General features: G+C 39.9%; 1 protein-coding gene across 1 annotated transcript in view; it reads right to left on the bottom strand.

Moving 5' to 3' along the window:
• fasn (fatty acid synthase) overlaps positions 1-21391 on the bottom strand; it is a 43408-nt gene that overhangs the window by 20899 nt on the left and 1118 nt on the right. Inside the window, exons 2-16 of the mRNA XM_041816551.1 lie at positions 11482-11617; positions 10158-10310; positions 9803-9976; positions 8552-8752; positions 8198-8320; positions 7900-8015; positions 7632-7766; positions 5034-5496; positions 3940-4127; positions 3305-3494; positions 3120-3214; positions 2359-2493; positions 1614-1817; positions 848-963; positions 524-699 (exon numbers count right to left, since the gene is read on the bottom strand). Coding sequence (XP_041672485.1) covers positions 524-699; positions 848-963; positions 1614-1817; positions 2359-2493; positions 3120-3214; positions 3305-3494; positions 3940-4127; positions 5034-5496; positions 7632-7766; positions 7900-8015; positions 8198-8320; positions 8552-8752; positions 9803-9976; positions 10158-10310; positions 11482-11608 — 2596 coding nt within the window. The 5' untranslated portion in view covers positions 11609-11617. The remainder of the gene's footprint in view (positions 1-523; positions 700-847; positions 964-1613; positions 1818-2358; positions 2494-3119; positions 3215-3304; positions 3495-3939; positions 4128-5033; positions 5497-7631; positions 7767-7899; positions 8016-8197; positions 8321-8551; positions 8753-9802; positions 9977-10157; positions 10311-11481; positions 11618-21391) is intronic.

The raw sequence follows: 21391 nt of genomic DNA, 5'->3' as shown, positions 1-21391 counted from the left end.
TATGTTGTTTCAGTCATTGCATCACCTTTAGTGCCACCAGACTGAATAGTAATTGCCTTCCTAGAAAACAGAAGCTACATGTCCAAGCCCACTTAATCCCATTATGTCATGTCTCAGAAGTATTTGTTAAAACAAAAAAAAAGACACTACACAAAACACCAAAGTTATGCAAAAGCAGAATAAAACCTCCAGCCATCATAGCAGCAGTAAAGCAGCTGTCCTGTTCTCATGAGGGTATGAGAACTGTTTTTGTCAATGGAGTTTGGTGGCTTTAAAGAGAGTGATGTAGCTGCTGTTTCTGTTGTTTAAAAAGAATCATTCTCTTTCCAAAAACTCTGTCTTGTATGAGTCCTTTCTGAAATCCTACCAGACACTTACAACCACAATATTAACCCTCCTGTTGCAAAAGCAGGTACTTTATCCCAATATGAAGCAATATTCCCTTAGTTTGAATCCCTCATACTGGTTTAACCCTTAAATGTTACACAGGAGGACAGATGCACAGATGTTAACCATGTCTTACCAATCTTGTAGACAGTGGCAGAATTAGATGCCCCTGAGCCAGATACAAAGTGCTCTGCCTTTGGGACATCCCAAGTCTGAGAGTGATCCCACTGAACCAAGGGGGAGATCAGTGGAGTACCAACCGGCACAGGGTATGTCACCGCCGGGCTGAGACCGTTAGCATCCACGTTAATGCTGGAAAGAGAAATCAAAAATATTTCTAGTATTAGCAAATAAAACTGCTCCCTGAGATGCTCAACTAAAAAAGACACAATATTAGGTATATTAGGTCCCCTTATTAACCAAGTAATGAACAAAACTTCAGCGTGAGGCGTTTACTGACCCGTTCGTGTAAACTTTTCCAACGTTTGAGAGGAAGAACTCGAGGTTGTTGGTGTGTCCTCTCTTCATTAAGGGGAGGATGGAGCAGGTGTGTTTCAGGCTTCGCTTCAGGATGGCCTGTGAACAAAACAGAAAGGTTCATCTGATGTTCATTACCAGAGATCCTAAATTTTATACCAGCACAAGCTGGCAGGCTTTTTTCAGGACAGGTATGGTCTATCATCAAAACCGTTTTAACCATCTTAAAATGTTATATCAGAACATACTGAAGATAAAACAGAGGATAATTGTATGATGAAGTTGTATTACAAAGTTTTAATCACATATATAAAATGTTTTAGCGATGAAATCCAAATACATGTTTCTTTTAAGTCCAAAAAATGTCAAAAAAGGCAACAAAAACTGAAGGAATCTTGTATATATGTCGACAGGGTTGTTCACACCAATTTTTTAAAAGGTGAAAACAGAGAGAAGGAAATTACACCTGTTATATTTTCTCTGGCTAAACCATTGTTTTTCAGATCTTTAATAATACACTTTTTATCAGTAGAACCCTGTAGACTTGTTCAGCGTTATTTTCAGAAAACATTCAATATACTTTTGTTCTTGCCTAATGCTGTGAGAATCTTGGGGGAAAAAGGCTATTTCACTTGCCACATCTATAGCTTTATTTAGCAACACAGGATGTCTAACTGGACACAATGAGCCTCTGATAACAAAGTCAGCAGTTTTTTATATTTAGGCTTAAAACTGCGAGTGACTCATACCTGCAGCAAAGCATGAGGTGCAATCTCCACCACCACGGCATTTTCAGGCACCAGACTGAGTCCCTCCTGGAACAGCACAGGGCTGACCAGGTTGTTGACGTGATAATCAGCTGAGCTGGTCAGGGCCAGAGGAGAGTCCCACTCTGTCTGAGGGATGCTGGTGCTCACCCAGCGGGAGGAGCGAGTTCGTGGCTCCTTGATCACCTGCACAAGAGAGGTCATTTAATTTAGCACTAAAGCACAAGCCAAAAATGTGCACAAAACTCACACACAACAGTCACAGAGTCACTCTGATGACCACTCAAAAGTTTCAGTTTCAGTTTTTCGAGTTTCAAAAAATATAACATATGTGTAACAAGCACCCTAAAATATCTGGCACTGTTTTACTGTTATCAAATAATGTAAGAAAGCTCACTTTGGTAAAATGCCTCACTAATTAACCTATTTACCGTACAAATTACCAGTGAATCTATTTACTGTACTCAGGACTATATTGGTGCACAATCAGTATAAGATATACACAGAAAAGGTTTTTATTCCAGCTGAAACATTCAATATATCTCCCATTGTACTGGTAACCGGTTTGTTTTTCAATTAAATATTGCTCAGATTCTAACAAATTAAAAGAAAAGATATCTCGCTGCATGTTACAACCAAATACAGGCTGGAATATGTTACCCCATAGCTGTTTTGGTTAAAGCAGGACTCAGATGGTAAATGTCTTAAACACAACAAGGATTAATACCTTCTTCAGAGCAGCCAGCAGGGCAGGAGCGATGGACGCCATATAGTAGGAGTGGAAAGCAACGCCAGCGCTGCGGACCTCCTTTGCAAACACTCCCTGCTCCTTCAGCTCTGCAACATATTTACTGATCGCTTCCTGGAGACACAAAAACATCACACATTTCAGCCTATAATGAATGTCTTGGGAAATGTCTAGTTTATCCAAGTAGGTTACTAGTGCACCCCCTTTACAGAGGCAACAATTTTCAAAGCAGCAGTCATTAGCTCCCTATCGCTGGCTATAACACACCTTTTCATTGCTGCTTCTGGCTCTATCCTCTGTCCTTGTCCTCTCAGTAAAGGCATGAAGAGCCCAATAATAACCTTTAGACATCCATTTTTAACATTTCTAGGCATTTTATTTTTTTCACCTGTGGTATTAAGCAAAAAACCCTGGTAACCACTACAACCATTTAAGTATCTCTAGTGGTCATTTCTGGGATACAGCTAAAAACAGAACAAGTACTAAAGAAGCTGAATTTCTACAACTAAAATATAGAAAGCAGGTTCAGGATTGTCATAAATCCTGGAATTTGTTAAAATCTAACTGGACTTGGGGCACTTATGGCCCTGTGTATGGAAGCCTCCTGGGTTCAGATCAGACTTGTGGCTCCTTTCCCACATGTCATTCCCTACTCTCTTTCCAATGTCCTTCTCCTTCCACTGCCATATCTAATAAAGGCTAAAAAGCCTAAATGTAAATTTGAAAAGAAAGATGCTGACCGCTGGACCAGAGATGGTGACGGTGTCCTCTGCATTGTGACAGGCTGGAACAATTCCTTTTGGACACTGAGCCAGACACTCCTGCCACGTCAACCCTGAAACACAGCAAGCACATTAGTGAGAACTGTGTAACAAATAAACTAATTAAAACAAAGAAGCACTGCAGCAGCTGCTGTGTCTCCTACCGACTGCAGCCATGCCTCCTGGAGGGAGGTCCGCCTCCTTGATGCATCGTCCTCTCCAGTAAGCAGCTAGGACAGCCTCGCTGTGGCCGAGGGAGCCGTCAGCATAGCCGCAGGCGAGCTCTCCCACCGAGTGTCCGATGATACCGTCAGGTTTCAAACCCAATTTGGTGAGCAGGTCGATCTCTGCTATCTGTACACGGGTGAGACCCAGAACACACATGGGACAAGTATTAGAGTAACTGAGCATTAGCCCAGCTCTGATATAAGACTTTATTTCTTATCCTCACACAGCAAAGAACCTTTGTGTCTTGGGTTAAAGTTTGGAAAATATTGTCTCTCTGTGAATTGAACGCAATTCTGTTCTGTCCATGCTGCAGGCTATAAAAATTTACAATTTTTTAGCAGCTGCAAAGGCAATGACCTCTCAATCAATATCTCAATCATTCAAGTTATGTAACTCCTCAAAGTTGTGCATATTTAAAACTATGTATTGTGTGACTTGGACGCAGCAGTCTGATGGTGTCATCAAAGACATACTCTTACTCTGAAAGCATCTTTAAATGACAATGTCATAATTTGATTGATTTATTTGATTTATCAGATTTTCAGCCCCAAAAATATCCTCTCCACTCTACCTGTATGGCTGCGAGACCAACAAAGGCGTGAATGGTGTCTTCAAATGTCGTCTCATCTGCCTCCATAAGCAGACGAGACACGACCAGGCCGGTATCCTTCAGGGCTTCATCAGATCGCAGGATAGATTCTCTGAACTCTGGAAGCTGCATGAGACTGCGGCCCATTCCTGCCCATTGTGTCCCCATACCTGAAAACACAATCAGCAGATAAACACCTGAGGTCAGCAGAGCATTGATTTCAAAAAGAACCATCTGTTTAAGGAAATCTCTAGTGTTGTTGAGATGATGTTCTGCTATTTTTTGAAACCCAAAAGATGGTAAATTGTATTTGTATTAATTTTCCTAAAATGAGTGATGCAAAAACTCTTAGTATTGATTAAGTTGTTCCTGTGTATCTTGCACAATCAATAAATATTGCCCCCTCCAGATCTGTTAGCAAAGCAAATACCATCTCCATTGAGCATCAGCTTCAATGGAATTACCAAGAACGTCATTGACTGTGGTCTGACAGCCTGCCAAGGTATGAACAAAAGTATGCTGTCGTTTCATTGCCAAACAGGGCAAAAAAAAGCTGACTTGTAACACGAAAGAACTTACTTTTTGTCGGGCCTGACAGCAAGACGAGACATGCAAAGGATTAAAACATTTTTGTCTTTAAAAGTGAGCTTAGATTCAGTACAGTATTTCTGGTAGAATCTCAGTAAAACATTAAGGCTGTATTCAGAATGCAGCCAGCTCAGGCAGTTTTCAAGAACAGCTTAAGGTTTCTACCTTTAACTGTGCCAAAACTGATCCTGCTTTCAGTTTGAACTAGAACTGAACAATGTAGGCAAATCCTCATCTAAGTATTTTTTGGCACTATATGGTTTGTTTCATTTTATGGCTCCTAGACACTTTCTATATTGTGCAAAAAGGCAAAGTTTGTACATACTTAAGATTTCATAACTCTCTTTAAAAAATCCATTATTGGCAAGGAATAAAGCCTTTTTCTCAAAGTTGCCAATGTTTTTGTTTGCAGATTTATTTTTGGAGGATTTTTAACTTTTATTTGGTGAGGAGAGGACAGTAGAGTATTTGTTTAACTGTTGACTCACCGGAGCAGATGTACCACAGCGGCCTGGCTGCAGCCTGAACTTGCTGCACCTCTGTGACTTCACTCTCAGAGCCAATCAAAGTGTAGCCTCGGTACGGCATACTAGCTGTGGGAGCTCCGGACACCTCATTCAGCAGAGACAGGAAGCTGTCATCAGCAGCGTGCTCCCTCCCCTTCTGCAGCAGTGTGTTCACTGCAGCCTCAGTGCGACCACATGCCTGGAGCATCCTGGGAACGGTCCTGGGAGGTGTGGTGGTATTTGCTTGTTTCTCAGCAGGACGGAGGATCACGTGAACATTTGAACCCCCAAATCCAAACGAATTGATGCCAACAATGCCACCTCGGACGGGAATAGGCCGGTCAACAACTTGAATTCGTCCATCAGTGAGGGCTGGGATGTCGGGATTAGGATTGTTGAAGTGAAGGTTGGGCGCCCAAACTCCTCGCTCCAAAGAAAGGCACACCTGGAAATGTAAAACAGAAACGAGGTTAAGAGCAGAACTTAAGAACAGCTGAAGCAGCAACTTCAACTGCAAATGAAATATAAAGAGGCAACAGAAGATCTAGTACACAAGCCAAAACAGACTGCTTTGTGGAAATGGACCATACACGAGTGTTGTGTGACACCGCTCATCCAGGCTTCAGACAGAAGCTTTTTTATTTCCTGACTGCTGCCGTTTTACTCCAAGTTTTTTAAACCTGAATATTTCACTACTTTCAGGACACAACAGTAAGTACTTAAAGTAAATAATGATTCCATTTTTGGACTTTGAACAGTTGGCATAATCATAAACAGTTCAAAACATAGCCTTTTTGGTAGTGTTTCTCTATGCAGAAATCACTACTTGCCCCCCAAGGGGTGTTTTCCGCTGCTGCATGATGTCATCTGCAAAGATCCTGTTGTAACAGCTCTAGGCTGAAGAACAGTTAAAAGGAAATGTTGTCACTGTTCCTAATTGAAGGAGATGAGAGACAGGGTACTTTGGAAGTTGATAAGAAATACATTAAAATACCTTAATAAATTATATGGTAATAAATACAAGGAGCTGAAAATTGGTCTTTTTAGGTGGATTTGGCACTAACTTTGAAGTAAAAAGTTGTGCAAAGCCCCCAATAAAACATAAAGGTGTGAAATTATAATCATTATAATGTTTTATACACTCTGTTTCACCAATTGTGTGCTGTTTAACTTTTTGCAGTAGGCAGCAAAATTCTTTATCTAATAAATAATGAAACTAGTGGAAAAAAATGCTAATAAAACAGCATTAATTAAAGCTTCAACTGCACTATCAAAAAGTGTCAGCAATGCAGTCTATTAACAAATTAAAAAAATAATTTTGGCATGGAGAAATTCTTAAAGTTTTGCCGATGGAACGTTTAAGTTCAAGGTTGAAGGGAAATGAGAAGTCTTTTGACAAGCTTTGGGGGCCCTTTCTTGACTATCTTCCAGACTGCATCACAGACTTAATAAAGAAGGGATGTTGTGATGTAAACTGGCGCCCCTCATGTACTCTTCAAAATCCTTGAGGTTCTCTAATGTGTATCTTATTTTAATATTAGGTTATTTTATTGTGCTTTATTACCTTTCCTGCTTTGTGGATTCATTGAACCACATTTGATATCCAATTACAGTGATATAGAAATGTCTACGTGGAACCGCCTGTACTAGTACATCATGCTTGTTATAGGGATATTTTGACCATTTTGTTTTATTTTGTATGTATTGTCTGATCCCACTTGGTTTATACTCTGCTTATTTCAGTACTTGCTGTCATGTGTTTTTCGTTTTCTTTTTTCTTTTCGGTTTTCCTCCTTTTTTCCTCTTAAATGTTCAAAATTCAATAAAACATGTTAAAAAAAAAAATAATAATAATAATAATTTTTTGCACAAGAGTGCCTAAGATGAATCTAAAGGTGTATTTTATGGCTCAAATCCTTCATCAGTGCTGTTAATTAATGTATTGATTCATTTGATTTCATAGATGCCCTAATTTGATCTTTTTGAAGCCAAATTAGATCTATTGAGTTTTTCTTTATCCATATTTTTGTTTGGATGTACAGCCTACAGAAAGGGAGAAACAGAAGAGAACAAGAAGCCTGGGTTCAAATCCAGCCTGTGGCTCAATTCATGCATGTCCTTTCTCACTCTCTCTCCCCATACATTTTTGTATATTTCGGTATGAGGATCAGAATATTTACCAGTTATTAAGGTATATTATACTTCTATGTCTATTTTTCAAGTGCCTGTACTAAAGCTTAATAAAAAGTAGAGCAAAATGGGGCACACAGATAGCCTAGCATTCTAAGGTGCAGGCAGCCTGGGTTCAATCAGGCTTGTGGCCCTTTGCCGCATGTCTCTCCCCACTCTCACAAGGCACGTAAAGCCCAAAAATAAATCTTGAAAAAAAAAAGAGATAATTAGTGTCAAAAACAGAGAAGAAAGACAGCAGGACAGCTGGTTTGAGAGCCCCTTTTCAGTGTGGACATTCAGAACAGGCAGAAACATGTTGTCCATAAAAGTTGTTTGATTTACCTATGAAATAAATGTTGTTGCTTTGACTCTATAAAACTTCTGTTAAACAGGTGTTGTCACACTTACCTTTGCTAGAGCAGCCAGACCTGAGGCCGGTTCTGGGTGACCCATGTTGGATTTGGTGGAGCCGATGAGCAGAGGTTCTCTATTTGAGGTACAGAATGTGCTGACAATACCATTCACTTCCTGTGGGTCTCCAACCTGCAGGTAGAGAGGACAAACAGCAAAGAGGTGCAACATGCTCAATTACATTATTAGCATTTCTGAGTGTTTTATGATGCAACAAAAAACCATTAACTGTGTCACTAAAACCTCAAAAATCATGTGCACTAACCTTTGTCCCAGTACCATGAGCTTCCACGTACTCCACCTGCTCGGGTGTTATATTTGACTCTTTGTAGAGGGAACGGACCAACCTTTGCTGCATCTCTCCTGAAGGAAACGTAACACCTGAGGAACAAAGGGCAGAAAGAACCAGAATGAGTCAGTAACGGCTGCATAAGCAGAACATCACATGCAAATAATGGCTGATACCCAGATTTTGCTCCCTAGATTCCTCTCCTGTCATATCCTTTTACTCTTAACGTGTACAGGTGTTGTGTGAGACAGCATGAGACTGTGTCCCTCCTCACCTTGCTCTTTGTATCCGTCTGTGTTGTTTCCAGCATTAACCACTGTGGCATAGATCCTTCTAGCCGCTGATCGCTTTGTGATCAACACAGCTACTGCTGCCTCCGAGCGGCAGTATCCATTTCCTGACCAACAGAGAGGTTAAAAAATAAACTTGATGTACACAAAGTCAATTAGTGACAGTGTATAAAAGTAATAAAAAACACTTAAACTATAAAATACTCAAAGATTGTATTAAGGACATCTAAAGTTGAGTTTTAGGATAAAAGGTGTACAGATGAAAATGCTGCTGACCTGCTGCTACTGAGTGAAGAGAAGAAGAAACAAAAAGACAACTGAAACAAAGGGTTTTCTACCTGATGCATCGAAGGACTTGCAGGTCCCCTCTGGACTGAGCATGCCCAGTCTCATGAACTGCAACGAGGTGTTTGGCTTGAGCAGCAGGTTGACTCCGCCCACCAGAGCAGCCTCACATATGCCCTGCTGGATGGCGTGGAAGGCATTTTCTAAAGCCAGCAGGCCTGAGGAGCAGGCTGTGTCGATGGCGGTGCTGGGGCCTGTAGGAAGAGAAAAAAATGAGGCTGAATTGGAGACAGAAAAACACATCTGTAGAAGAGTAAACCCAGGGAAATCGTGCATACTCTTCTCTAATTGCTGTAAAATCAAGACTACAGGTAGCACTGGTGTGTAATGGGTGGTCTGTTGTTAGGGGTCTAGTTGAACAAAAAGTTTTAACTGTCTTCCTGCATGATGATTTCCATTTTATATGGAAAAATTGAAAGCGTAGCCCTTTCAGTATCATCTGTTTGCACCATGTAGACTCTGCAATCCTGCTAGCTAAAGGTAGAGAAGCTGAGAACTCAGCATGCTATAACACTGATACTTGTGAAGTAAAAATCCATAGCCTGCAACCAATTAGCCAAGAGTCATGCTGACCATTTCCACAGGTCCAGCCCAAAACACACTGGCGCCGTCCGACATGCATGTCCAAACGATTGCCCCCATTGTTTTCTATGAACAAAACCACACTGGTGGCAGCGAGACATGTGTGGACGTGCCACACCAGGGCACTTTATGCCAACGCTCTAGTCTCAGTATGGCTGGCTGCAGATGGCGGAGTGTTTTCCTGAGAGAACAGCTGTTTTATCCATTTTAGCTGCTGTAGCAAGAGCTATAGCTTTAGCACTATAGTTTGAGGTGTGGAATAAGTGGGAGGCCTCGGCTGCTGATGAAATACCACTGCTCCTGTCATTTTTTAACTCACCTGGTGAGGGGAGGGCAAGCCCCTAGCAGGCTTTTGGCTCTGGTATTGAGCACGTAGCCCAACAGTGGCTGCCCACAGTAGTGGCTGCTTGACCACTGACGCGCTGCTGTCAGTGTTTACTCAGGACAGCAATTAAGGTGTGTCATATGACATGACGGTCTGCCGTTGGTGTGTTTTGGGCTTTAGTTTTATTCAGTTGAGGAATCTTTTTAACCAAATCAGCATTTTAAAAAGTTATTTTTAGTGAAAATACAAACAACAGTAACTCCAAGCTGCATGGTAAGAGTACATTTACCAATGGTTAATGAAACTGTGTGATGGTGCTTGTTGCACGTTTTCGTACCACTGAAGTCGAAGAAGTAGGAGAGTCTGTTGGCCAACATGGCACGTTGACAGCCAGTCATGCTGTAGCCCAGGAGCTCCTCTGGATCTCTGCTGAACGCCTCGCTGGCCTCCGAGCCGCTTGCCCCGACATAGACTCCTGTTTTACTGCCACGCATATCGGCTGGGTTTAAACCTGGAACACAACATTTCCAAATTTTTTAAATATTTGCTCAGTGTCATCAGAAAGCTTCAGTCAGAGCTGGAGAAGTTTCTTTAACTAAACCACAGAAATAAAAAAGGGACAAAAAATATTCATTCTGTCCTGTCTAGCAGATGTTTTGTTTCTGTTCTCTACAGTTCTGTAGACTCCTCACCTCCATCTACAATGGCTTCATATGCAACCTCAAGCATGATGCGGAGCTGGGGGTCCATGGTGTGGGCCTGTTTGGGATGGACTCCGAAGAAGGTGGCATCAAATTTGCTGATGTCTTTCAGTTTTCCGTTTCTCTTTGGGAGACCATACAGACCTGTAAAAGGAGAGAAACAGAGGAATGCCATTTTTAGAATAACTCCTCCAGTAAAAAGTGATTGTGTGAGTATGTATGGCAGCTCAACTGACTAATGAAGTAAGTTGGAGTTAATTTTGGAATTGGAGCTAATTTCCCTTCTTCCAGTCTCCATGGCATACTAAACTAACCCCATGTTACTTAAATAAAGACATGCCATGATGAAGGAAAGGTGGAATAAAGGTGGGATAGTAAACATAAAACACAGTGTTTTTATTAAAGGACAATACAGGACATCAAGGATTGATTCCCACAGTGTCAGTCTGTAAACTCAGGACTTTATAAGTCAGTTTTTTTCTGTTTATACTCTTCAATCATAGAATTTAGCAGTGAAAAACTTGACACAATTATGTTTCGCTCAGTGCAAACCAGGTTATGTTAGTTGTTCACTACTGTCTTTATATTATCTCTCATTACGAAGACATTTTTGTTCTGTCACAACACAGGAGCTCCCTCTGTCCTCCTAATTGTTGCTCTCATTGTTTCCCTCTCTAAAGCTTCTCCTCTCTCATGATGTCTGCTGTGTGATCTCAGCAGCGTAAGCCGACCCAGTGAGACGCGATTATAATATTTAGAGAGTGAGTGTGACATATTTTCCAGGCAATGAGGGAGGAAGGGGTCTATCATCCTCAAAGAGATAAAACTGAAGAGAGAGGGATTTGAAAGGTTGTGACAGAGAAGAAGAGAGAAAAAGATCTTTTCATAAAATAAAAGTCGGAGAAAATCCTGCCAGAAAATAGCTTCTTAAAACATCTTTAAATAATCTGTACACAACATGATTCTTGGCCATTCTTGGGGTGTTATTTAGACAGAACTTTGTCAGAGAAGAAATGACGTACAAGTCATAGTTGTTAGTGTCAATTTAGGACTATGGACCACCAATTTTCATGAAATGCTGATGATACCGCAATTTATTGCTCCAGTTTCACACAGTATCAGGTTCTTTGTATTAACAAAGAGGCCTTTGATAATGTAGAGCATTGGTTCCCAACCCTAGATGCGCTCCAAAGATCCACACAGGATCTCAGGAGCTCAGTCAGAGTTACCATCAGGAGGTCTTCTGTGATGTCAATCCATCAAGCATGCCACTCCTTACTGATATCAATCACATGTGGCTTTCTGAGACTCTCACCTGGAGTCCATCGTCGATCATCCTCTGTCACCATGTCCACGCCACCTATTAGGTTCTCCCAGAATTCCTCCAGGTTGTCTGACTCGGGCAAACGGCCCGCTATCCCTGCTATGACTATATCATCCATGCTGGATCACTGCGAACAAAGAGAGAGAAGTATGCCAACATTAGGAGCGGAGATGCATTTTTTATATCATCAAACAATACAGTGCCATTGATCTCTTCCACATGTCATATACCACAAAGCTGCTTAAGAAGGTGAAATACAATGATAATTTTCCATTTATACTAAACATTTTGAATAGATTAATAAGCACTGAACTGTTAGTAGTTCTTACAGTAGAAAGTCTTTTTACATAAACCTGGCATTTAAAAAAACCCATATCAATATAAACTGGGGCTTAGAGGTATTGAAAAAAAAGATACCAAGTATTTTTTTCTTTCTGCTGTATGTATTACTTTTTTTTCAATAAAGAGGAAACTATTCTAGATAAATGCAGTATATTTTAGGTACACTGATCAATTTTTAACAATTACTTTCTTGTTATTTGGGTTCTTGAGCCATTTTTGGATTAAAATTTCAACCCCTCTGACTCTCCTCATAAACAGGGTCCAGCCCTCTGACAGTGGCTCTTAAACAGCCACTGAGAAGGAGGGGGAATGGTTGAGAGGTACACCTCTTCTCCCTCCAAGGAGTAATTATTTCTTTATAAACTGTACAAATAAACTTGTTGCGTGTTATTGTGGTATTTAAATGTCATCAACCATTTCTAACGACGTTCAAAGTTTCGTTTAGTTGACATAATCAGCCCTGTTAGTGTAACCTCAAATCAAATGAATGCTCACAGTTGTTATATAAACAATCGCTGGCACATCTTTGCTGTTAACTGACCAGATATGTTGCCACAGCATTGACAGGCACCAAGATGAGGTGCTGCTGACAGTATGAATACACTAAGTAAAAATCCACCTTGTGATGAGTGTCTGCCTTGAGTGTCTTACTGGTGTATCTATGACAGCAGCAGTGTCACATGTAGCCTGAACGTTTCTACATGCAGAAGAAATACTCTACATACACAGTACTCAGTTCTCTGAGTACTGTGTATGTAGAGTACTCAGTACTCAGTTCTCTGGTTACTGATTGTGATATCAGGCCAGCTTTTATGGTAGGTTAGTGAAGGAAATCAGAAAACCTGTACCTTTGGTTTTAATCAAACAACAAAATAACACAGCACAGATGTGGCAGCATGTACAAACGGTGGCACATAAAAGCATTGCAGTCATGACTGGAAAATGATGTACTGCTCAGCCCTTTTTTCAGTTTTGTTATAGTGCAGCCTGATGCTACACAAAAAACTTTTTACTCTCATTAATCTACACTCAGTACTCAGTGCTTCCCATTTCTCTGTTTTTGCTGCAATGTTTCAACACCTTGACTGGAGGCCAACTGGACTGGATCCCGACTCTGAATGTAGAGACATGATTGTTGCATGACACAGATCTTGGGAAGACAACAAAAAATTATGTTGCACTGAAGGTTTCCAAGAGCACAGTACCCTCCATAATTCTCAAATGAAGAAGTTTGGCACAACCAGGACTCTTCCAAGAGCTGGTCACCTGCCTAGACTGGTAAGAGGGGTGACCAAGGACCTGATGGTCACTCCGACAGAACTCCAAAGATTCTGTGTGGAGATGGGACAAAGTTCCAGAAGGACAACCATCACTGCAGCTCTCTACTTATCAGGGCATTATGGCTATCTTCAGTGCAAACCACATTAAAGCCCACTTTGCAAAACACAAGCCTGCTTCTAAGACATAGCTTAACTGCAGAAGTATGAACAGTAAAATGAGGTACCAGCTATAGGTAAAAATGGAATTGATTAAACATTTTATGTATTAAATGATGGTACTGCTATCAGATAAGGGGGAAAAATTGTGCATTTCATCTTTTATCTCTCCCAGAATTTATATTTCTGCTTCACTGAATGTATGCACCACTTTAGAGAAATATTATTACATTTTACAACAATACAGTTATTCAAGTGGAAGAACTGTACAAAAAAGCCAAATGCATCAAAATTTCTGTTTAAAAACAAACCTGCAGCTGCATTTTTTAATATAAAGTCACATATTTTCACGTTTTAGCAGAGCAGTATTTGCCCTAGCAGTGATAGGCAGATCTGGAAATGAAGAGCTGCTCTGAGCACGCATGAAAGAGCACTCAGAGCAGACAATGTAGTCTGCTGATAGACTGCTCTGTGTACATGAGTGAGCACGTTGCTGTATGTGTGTATGTCTTGGTCTTTGTTCCTTGTTTCTAGGCCAGACCTTTTCGTGTCAGCGGGGCCAAGTGCGCCGACCAATCAGCGCTCAGCTTTGGACAGAGCTACTGTCAACAATAGCAGTCACAATCTCAATGTAGAGCAGACAGACTGTTCATCCCTTTAACATCCTGTATACACACACAGAGGTGTTCAGCAAATAGTCGGAGCCCACATGGTGCAGACTACTCCCTGTTACTGCCGGTGTTAAATAGGAAGGCAATTTAAGACCACAGTTTTATTCCGTTTCTATTAAGATTTAATTTCAGCTGTTAATTCTCTGCAGATTTGTTAGCTAGTTTCATTTTACACAGACTAAAGCAGAAGTAATGTTGGTTAGTTATCAAGCCACACTTATTTACAATTGCATTACAATTGGGTAACAAATTGTTGGATTTGACAAGTATAAGTGACTAATACTCTTCTGGTTTCATCAGAAAAGCACATATATTGCCTTGATCAGAATTTATTATTCTTTACTATATTTTTATATTCAAACCCAAATAGTAGAGCAAAATGCATATTTAATACACACTGCCCAAATTAAATTAATAGTTAATAAAGGATGTCTTCTTCTTCAATTATACCATTAAAAAAACAAAACACATACTGGTAATCAAAGATTATCAATCAAATATTTTCATTTTGCACTGATCTAACGCATTTGATCTTTGTGCATGGTTTTTTAGTGGCAACTCCATAGCAACCTCTGCCATTAGTGTGTGAATGTGGAGGGTATGGAGTGAAAGGGTGTGAGCTGCAGTGTAAAAGCTCTTTGACTAGTCAGTCAGCTAGAAAAGTGCTATACAAGCTCAAGTCCAAGTTTACTGGTACAGATTGTTCAGCCACTTAATTTTGTGCTTCCCTAGTGGTGGGTGGTGCTGAGCAGCACATCTTGTCTCACCTTGACCTGGAATGTCTAGTGGGACCACAATGTTGCAGGGATGGGAGGGATGGCGTTACGGAGGAAGCTTGAGCAACTGAACTTACAGCCCACAGCAGAAATTAATCGTGATCTATCACAAGTAAGAGGCAAAAAACATGAATAAGATACAGCAGAAACTGTATCACAACAACACACATCAAAGTGTCGGGCAATGCAAAAAAACAAGGGATGTAGCATTTGTGTAATAATTCCTGCTATGTTAGTTTACTAGATGATGGTCACGTGATTTAGTCTATGAGATAAGGTAGTATTAAAGTCAGAGAACAACATACTGTCCTTGTCCTTTCACATGCTCAGCAGCAGGAGGGATTTGGACTGCAGGACACACGAGCCCAGGATTAGACCTTAATGAAGCACCTTCAGTTCAACATTTTGTCTTACCTCACCCACATGACTCACGCTACACATGACCACAAACATAAGGAGACTATCTGCCCTGTAAGCTTTAACGGGTCAACACGAAGGCCTTTACTACTGTTACTCAGCACTTCATGACATCATGGCCCGATGCACGTACAAAACATACGTGTCATATTATTGGGCTTAGGATACAATCTCCATATTTTAGACTATTTTCCAGTTTTTGGAAAAGACTTAAGACTTCAATTTCTGACTAAATATTATTTTGTTTCAATTCTCTGAAAATCAAAATTGCACTTTCCTTATTTGTCTTTATAAATGTAAGCAATTGTAATATTTAGGTTTAACAGTTATTATATTGAACTTTTTAAAACTCTTGTGTAGAATTAAAAAACGTATATTCCTAAATAAGATAAATAAATAATGGTGTTTCCTACAGAATGAAGCTGTACTTGGCCGAAAGAGATGGCCATTCCACCCTGCCCTTCTGTATGTGTAACGTTTTATTTTTGCTATTTTGACAGTATTCGTCAATAGTACATTATATAAAGACAGTCAAATAACATCACTCGCCTTTTGAAATTCGATATGTATTCATAGGTTAGCTGCATGTGTAAAGCCTTGATGTTGCTGCGTTAGCATAGCATAACCATGATACTAGCGTGCAGGAGAACAGGATAGTATCAGAAGCAAGAGGCAACAAAAAAATACTGCAACAGCTAACCCTAAGGATGTGCTAGAGGATCTCCTATATTATAGGCAGATAGAGACAATATATGAACCTAACTAGAAGAAAGAAATTATGACCAGCAAATATTTGTTTGTTTGTTTATTTGGATCCACCATTAGATACAGCAAATATATTTGGGTGGTTTAAAATAAACTGTTGTAGCCCACCTAAGTGTCAGAAACACTGCGTATAAAGCACAAACAAGAGAAATCTCTTTGAATACACAGAAGTGCAACCAGTGCTTCTTGCAGTAAACAACAGCAAGGTTTAAAAGGTTTCAAATCTGCTTCCTAGCGTATGTTAATATGGTTTTGGTTTCTTGAAGTTTGCATTTTGAATCTGTTTCTGTCATTAATCAGTCTCTTGTAATGTTTTGCAAACTGATTTTGCTTTGCCTGTTTTCTCCTTACTTTAAGTCTGCAAAATATCCCTCAATATCTCCGCCCTCACTTGTCTTATCAAAATCTCCATTGTTACTTGACTCAGTTGCCTCTCTTCTTTACCTGCTTTTGTAAAACAAAAACAGCCAAAAGCAAACAGCATTCTTACCAAATTAGTATTGCAACAATTTTTTTAGGGCACACTAATTTAAACTGTCCATATTTTAATTAAACTTTTAATGCAATGTATCACTACCTCCTACTGACCTTTTAAAATCATTATCAGTAAGGATTAGTGCATGCAGCCTGGCCTTTTGGTGCAGTGGTTAGCATTGTTGCCTGCCAGCAGGAAGTTGGAGGAGTCTTCATGTTCTCCCTGCATGTGTCTGTTCTTTCCTGCCACTCTAGCCTCCTCCCACAGTCCAAAGACATTCAAAGTGAAGTGGTGGCTCTAAGCTTGCCCGTAGGTGTGCGTGTGAGTGGCTGTTGCGTCAGCTCTGTAATTGACTGGCGACCTGTGCAGGGTGTACCTCTCCTCTGGACCAATGACAGCCTAGTTAAGCTCCAGCCCCCCCCATAACCATCAAAGGAAAAGTGGTACTGGTGATGGATGGATGGGTGCCTGCAGCTCTATCCTCTGTAGCTACCCATCAGCACATTCCCTTCTTTTTGCCTTTTTAGATTCGAATTTACTGCAAATCAGGCTGGGCCTCACAACGAGACCTGACATGTTACACAGCCTGAGAGAGAGAGAGCCTAAAGGTGAACAGATGATGGTACAAATTTCTCTTAGAGGAAACTGGTCATTTTGGTATAGGATCTTAATTTTGAATTGACTGCAGCTGTTTCTCAGACTATAAATATCCTTTTAATTTTGCACCATTTCGAACATAAAAAATACCCTTCTACAAGCTCATCCAGCTCTTCCAGTCTTTTTCATTGTATTACTTCTTTAATCTGTATTGTTTTATTTCTACGTTAATTGCTAGATTTATTACAATCATATCTAATGAGCATTATATAATCCTAAGGTACAGTTTTGCAGAATTATACTAGCATCAGGATGTACCATCATGTAAAAACAGTACAGTTCTTCCATTACTCTTGTTGCACATATTTTGTATTACTTACTATGATTAAGTCCTCTGATTGGAGTGCTGCTGTTCATTAGGGATGGGAGAAAAAATCAACACAGCATAATATCGCGATATTTAAGAGTACAGTCTAGACCTGCCCTCTTTGAAAATCGTCTTTAGATAACTTTGGTTATGAATTAGTGCTACAAACAATGATTGATTGATTAATTGTTACAGTTATTTTTTATTTTAGACTCTTAATCTATTTTTGAATTAGGCCCACACAAAAAGACAAAATGTGTTGTATTATACTATTTTACAATATTTGGATGATGCTATTAGGTGTAATAATTAGGAATGCAAAATATTCTGCATGATATTAGTACTGGCAGATAGCTTGAAATGTTAAATACAGATACCAGCAAATTTAATAATGTCTGCTGAAATATATATTACTACTAACCTGACACGTCAGATGGATGTGTTTCACACATCCATCTGGGAAAGCTTCAATAGGAAACGTTTGAGAAAAGGCAGGGGCCTTGAAAAAAAATTGGAGTATGATTGGGTAAACGTTCTGTCTGTCACATTTCTATGGGCCAATCAGAGCAACAAAACACGTGACGTAGCAGCTATCAAGCTCAGCTGTGCAGCTACTGACAAATAACGCGAAACATTGCGCCTCCAGACATGTAGGTACTCGACTTTTGTCGTTTTTGAAAAGAAAACAACTCACTGCTGATCTTTGTTCTTCTTTTAACGAAGAAATGTCATCAAGTTCTGATAAAACTGGTGCTTTAGCAGCATCCACACTAATCTCTTTCTCCATAACTGCACCAGCTCTAGCTGCTGCTTGTTTACATCACGACTCTGCTGTGCCTCAAAGTACTGCTCCCCATCGCTGATTGGTCCTGTCACTTTCTAACCGGGCCCAAACGGTTCAGATGGGAGCTTTGCAAGATGGATTCACCAGTGAAAAACAAGGAAACGGGCAGATCCATCTGCTTTGCAAGTTATATTACTACTGTATCCGCAGTAATTATTGGCAGTATATGCATGTATCAGCCATCGACACAATGTACAACTGTACCATCAGGTATAGGTGTTTAGAATTATCAGGTATGTGCATCCCTTGAAAAATATACATTAGTATTAGTGCAGTGATTCTAAAAGTTAGGCCGATGGCTCCCAGGATGGGCCTGAAGCTATGACACAGGGGATCACCAAGGCTAAATAAGACATGCCATTTTGCACTGCGACCGAGCACATTTTTGGAGGACCTCCAGGTAAATGAAGGGCTAACAATGAGTCTACAACCGACAATAATTACTGACACAAAGACGAGAATATGACATGTCACGTCTTGTCCCTCGGCTCAATGGTGAGTGTTAAAGAGAGTCATACTCCTTCCTATTGCCACATCCTACTTGTGTGAGATAAGTTTTTCTTCATATATCATATGCTATATGCTTATGTGTAAACCAGTATGGTGCTGTATGGGGCTTGAAGTGATTTACCAAGGAGGGCCTGGTAGAAAAAGTCTAGGAACCACTGGATTAATGAATCCATAATGGCTTTACCTGCCTGTTTGTATTATCCTTCATCCTAATCCACAAAAGTCATCTCTTCTTTACGACTCAATTTGTAATAATTAAAGGTTGTGAATAGCTAGCTTGAGTTTCAGCTGATTGCATGCCTGGTTTATGCTTCTGCATACAACATACAAAACCTATGAGGGAGCCTCTAGGTATTGTACAAGTGTTATTGGTTTTAAAATGTTTTATGAGCTTTTCACTGCAGCAAAATTTACAAATCGCTGCTGGTATGAGAACTAACAGTGTGGAAGGAGGTTACACTCCCAGTAGCAAAGGTTCATTTAAGTGATCATTTCTAATAATCTCAATACAGTTGCCTACTTTCGCTTTTTGTATCCATCCATCCATTCATGCCCCACTGACTGTAAAGCAGCTGTAATCGCCACATTGAGCTCAGCAGAGGAAACCGTGAGTCAATAACGTGGATATGAAGCATGAATGAGCCATTCACTCTGCCCTCTCTGGGTCTGTAAAGGTTCATGGAGGCTTTTGTACCCTGTGACCCGCAAGTCCTCGCGCTGGGCTAAGAGCCCGTCCTCTAATCATGGCTTATCACCAGGGTGTCTCACTCCTGTGACAACATGCCACAGCACCCGAGCAGCATCTGATGTTATGACATCATCAGCGTTACCAGAATGACAGACTGGCACCGGCATGCTGTTTACTGCATAATCCACAGAAACACACATACCTCCAGAAGCCGGCACACATACAGACAGCCGGAAGAGCCTGTTTCAGATTATTGGCTTTATTCTATTCAGGCAAGTTTGTTTAATACAGGAGGAAGCAAACAAAAGAGCTAGACTGACACAGATTGAGACAGAGATTTTAGTGATAATGCTGCATTCACATGGACACAGGAAGATTGTTTGAGAGAATAATAGCTACCGTTGAAGATAAAAAACCTCATGCTGTTCATACCATATGATAAAATGTGATTTTATACAATTAGAAAACAATACAAAAGGCAAGACAAGACACCACAGGACAAAGCACAATATGATTCAATACAATAAGATACGATACGGTACGATATGTTACAGTTCGGTACAATACGATAAAATATGGTTTAGTATGATAGGATATGATAGGATATGATATGATACGATATGTTACATGTTACTTTATATGATATGATGCGACATTAGAATATGATATGATACAATAAGATTTGACACTATAATAATAGCATATGATAAAGATAAAATATATGATATCAAAACAAAATATAATGTTTTACTATGATAAAGATACGATATGATATATGATATGATATGATATGATCAAATACAATGCAATCCAGCTGGCTACAATTCAATACACTTCAATATAATTTGATATATTTAGTAAGATATGATACAATACAATTAACTGGGCATAATGTGTGTTCAAAGCTCTACATACATTTAGCAACCTTGACATGCTCAAAATTAAATCCATATGAAAGAAGCCAGTACTCAATATACAGGTTCAATCTCAAAGCATAGACTAGGAAATGCAAGTACTCTTAATGTTGGAAATGAGGCGATGAACACTTAGGATTTTGGTTATATCAAAATAATCAAGATGGAATGATAATAACCTGTGTCCACAGCTGGCACTCTCAGTACTGGAAGTACTCCTTTTCAACACAAAGCAAATGTAGTCCAGCGTTTGTAGCACCTCAGCACCCCCAGCGAAAAAAATGCCCTCAGCATCAGCTGTTTTCTGTCACCACGTTCCCAGTGCTCTCAGTTGAAAACAGTTTAACCATTCAAACAACACTGCCTTTTCCAGTGTTACTTCTCTCTGACTAGCCAGTCAAAACCATGAAGAGTGTGGCTTCTGCTAATGGAAGAAAAAACAATCCAAATTGTCTTTTCTAGGGTAATGTTCTCAGGTCTAGAGCTGCTGCCTGTGCCAGGATGGAATTCATTTGCACTTTTTACATGTTTTTTGGTGATATTTACTTGATAAAGAAAACATGTAACCAATGGAGCAATTGAAAAATGAGATGATGAATACTATTGAGAAAAGGGAAGGTCAACTTTAAAACCCAGCTAAAATAAACAACAGTGAAAGGCGGGCTGAAACTGAAGTTGAGAGTGCGAGCACTAAAATGCCAGCTGTGGAAACAGGCCGTTACTTTGCCATATGCCATGTTTCATCCCTTTAGTCCATAGATGTTGCCATGAGTCATACATGTTTCAGTTTTTGATGTCAGACTTTGGATGTGAGAGTAAATCACTACTCCCTTACAGTTCATTCATTTTAATTTACTTATCGTTATTTCATATGTCATTCTTATACATCTTTTGACACATTTGTTTAGTATGCAGAGTGTTTAATAAGTTAAATAAATGCATATGGTGATGTCGTTAAATCAGTGGGTAATTATGTCTAATAATCGTGCTTCCATGGATCTATCATGATAAAGATTTTTCTTCATGATGGAGCAGCCCTAATAGCATGGCATATCTGAGCTTGAAACAAATAGACCTTTTATGTTTGGGTTGTTTGGGA

This window comes from Cheilinus undulatus, linkage group 20, assembly GCF_018320785.1.
Source record: "Cheilinus undulatus linkage group 20, ASM1832078v1, whole genome shotgun sequence".
Classification (NCBI taxonomy): Eukaryota; Metazoa; Chordata; class Actinopteri; order Labriformes; family Labridae; genus Cheilinus; species Cheilinus undulatus.
Note: the sequence above shows the minus strand (reverse complement) of the source record. Positions and strands in the feature narration are given on the sequence as shown.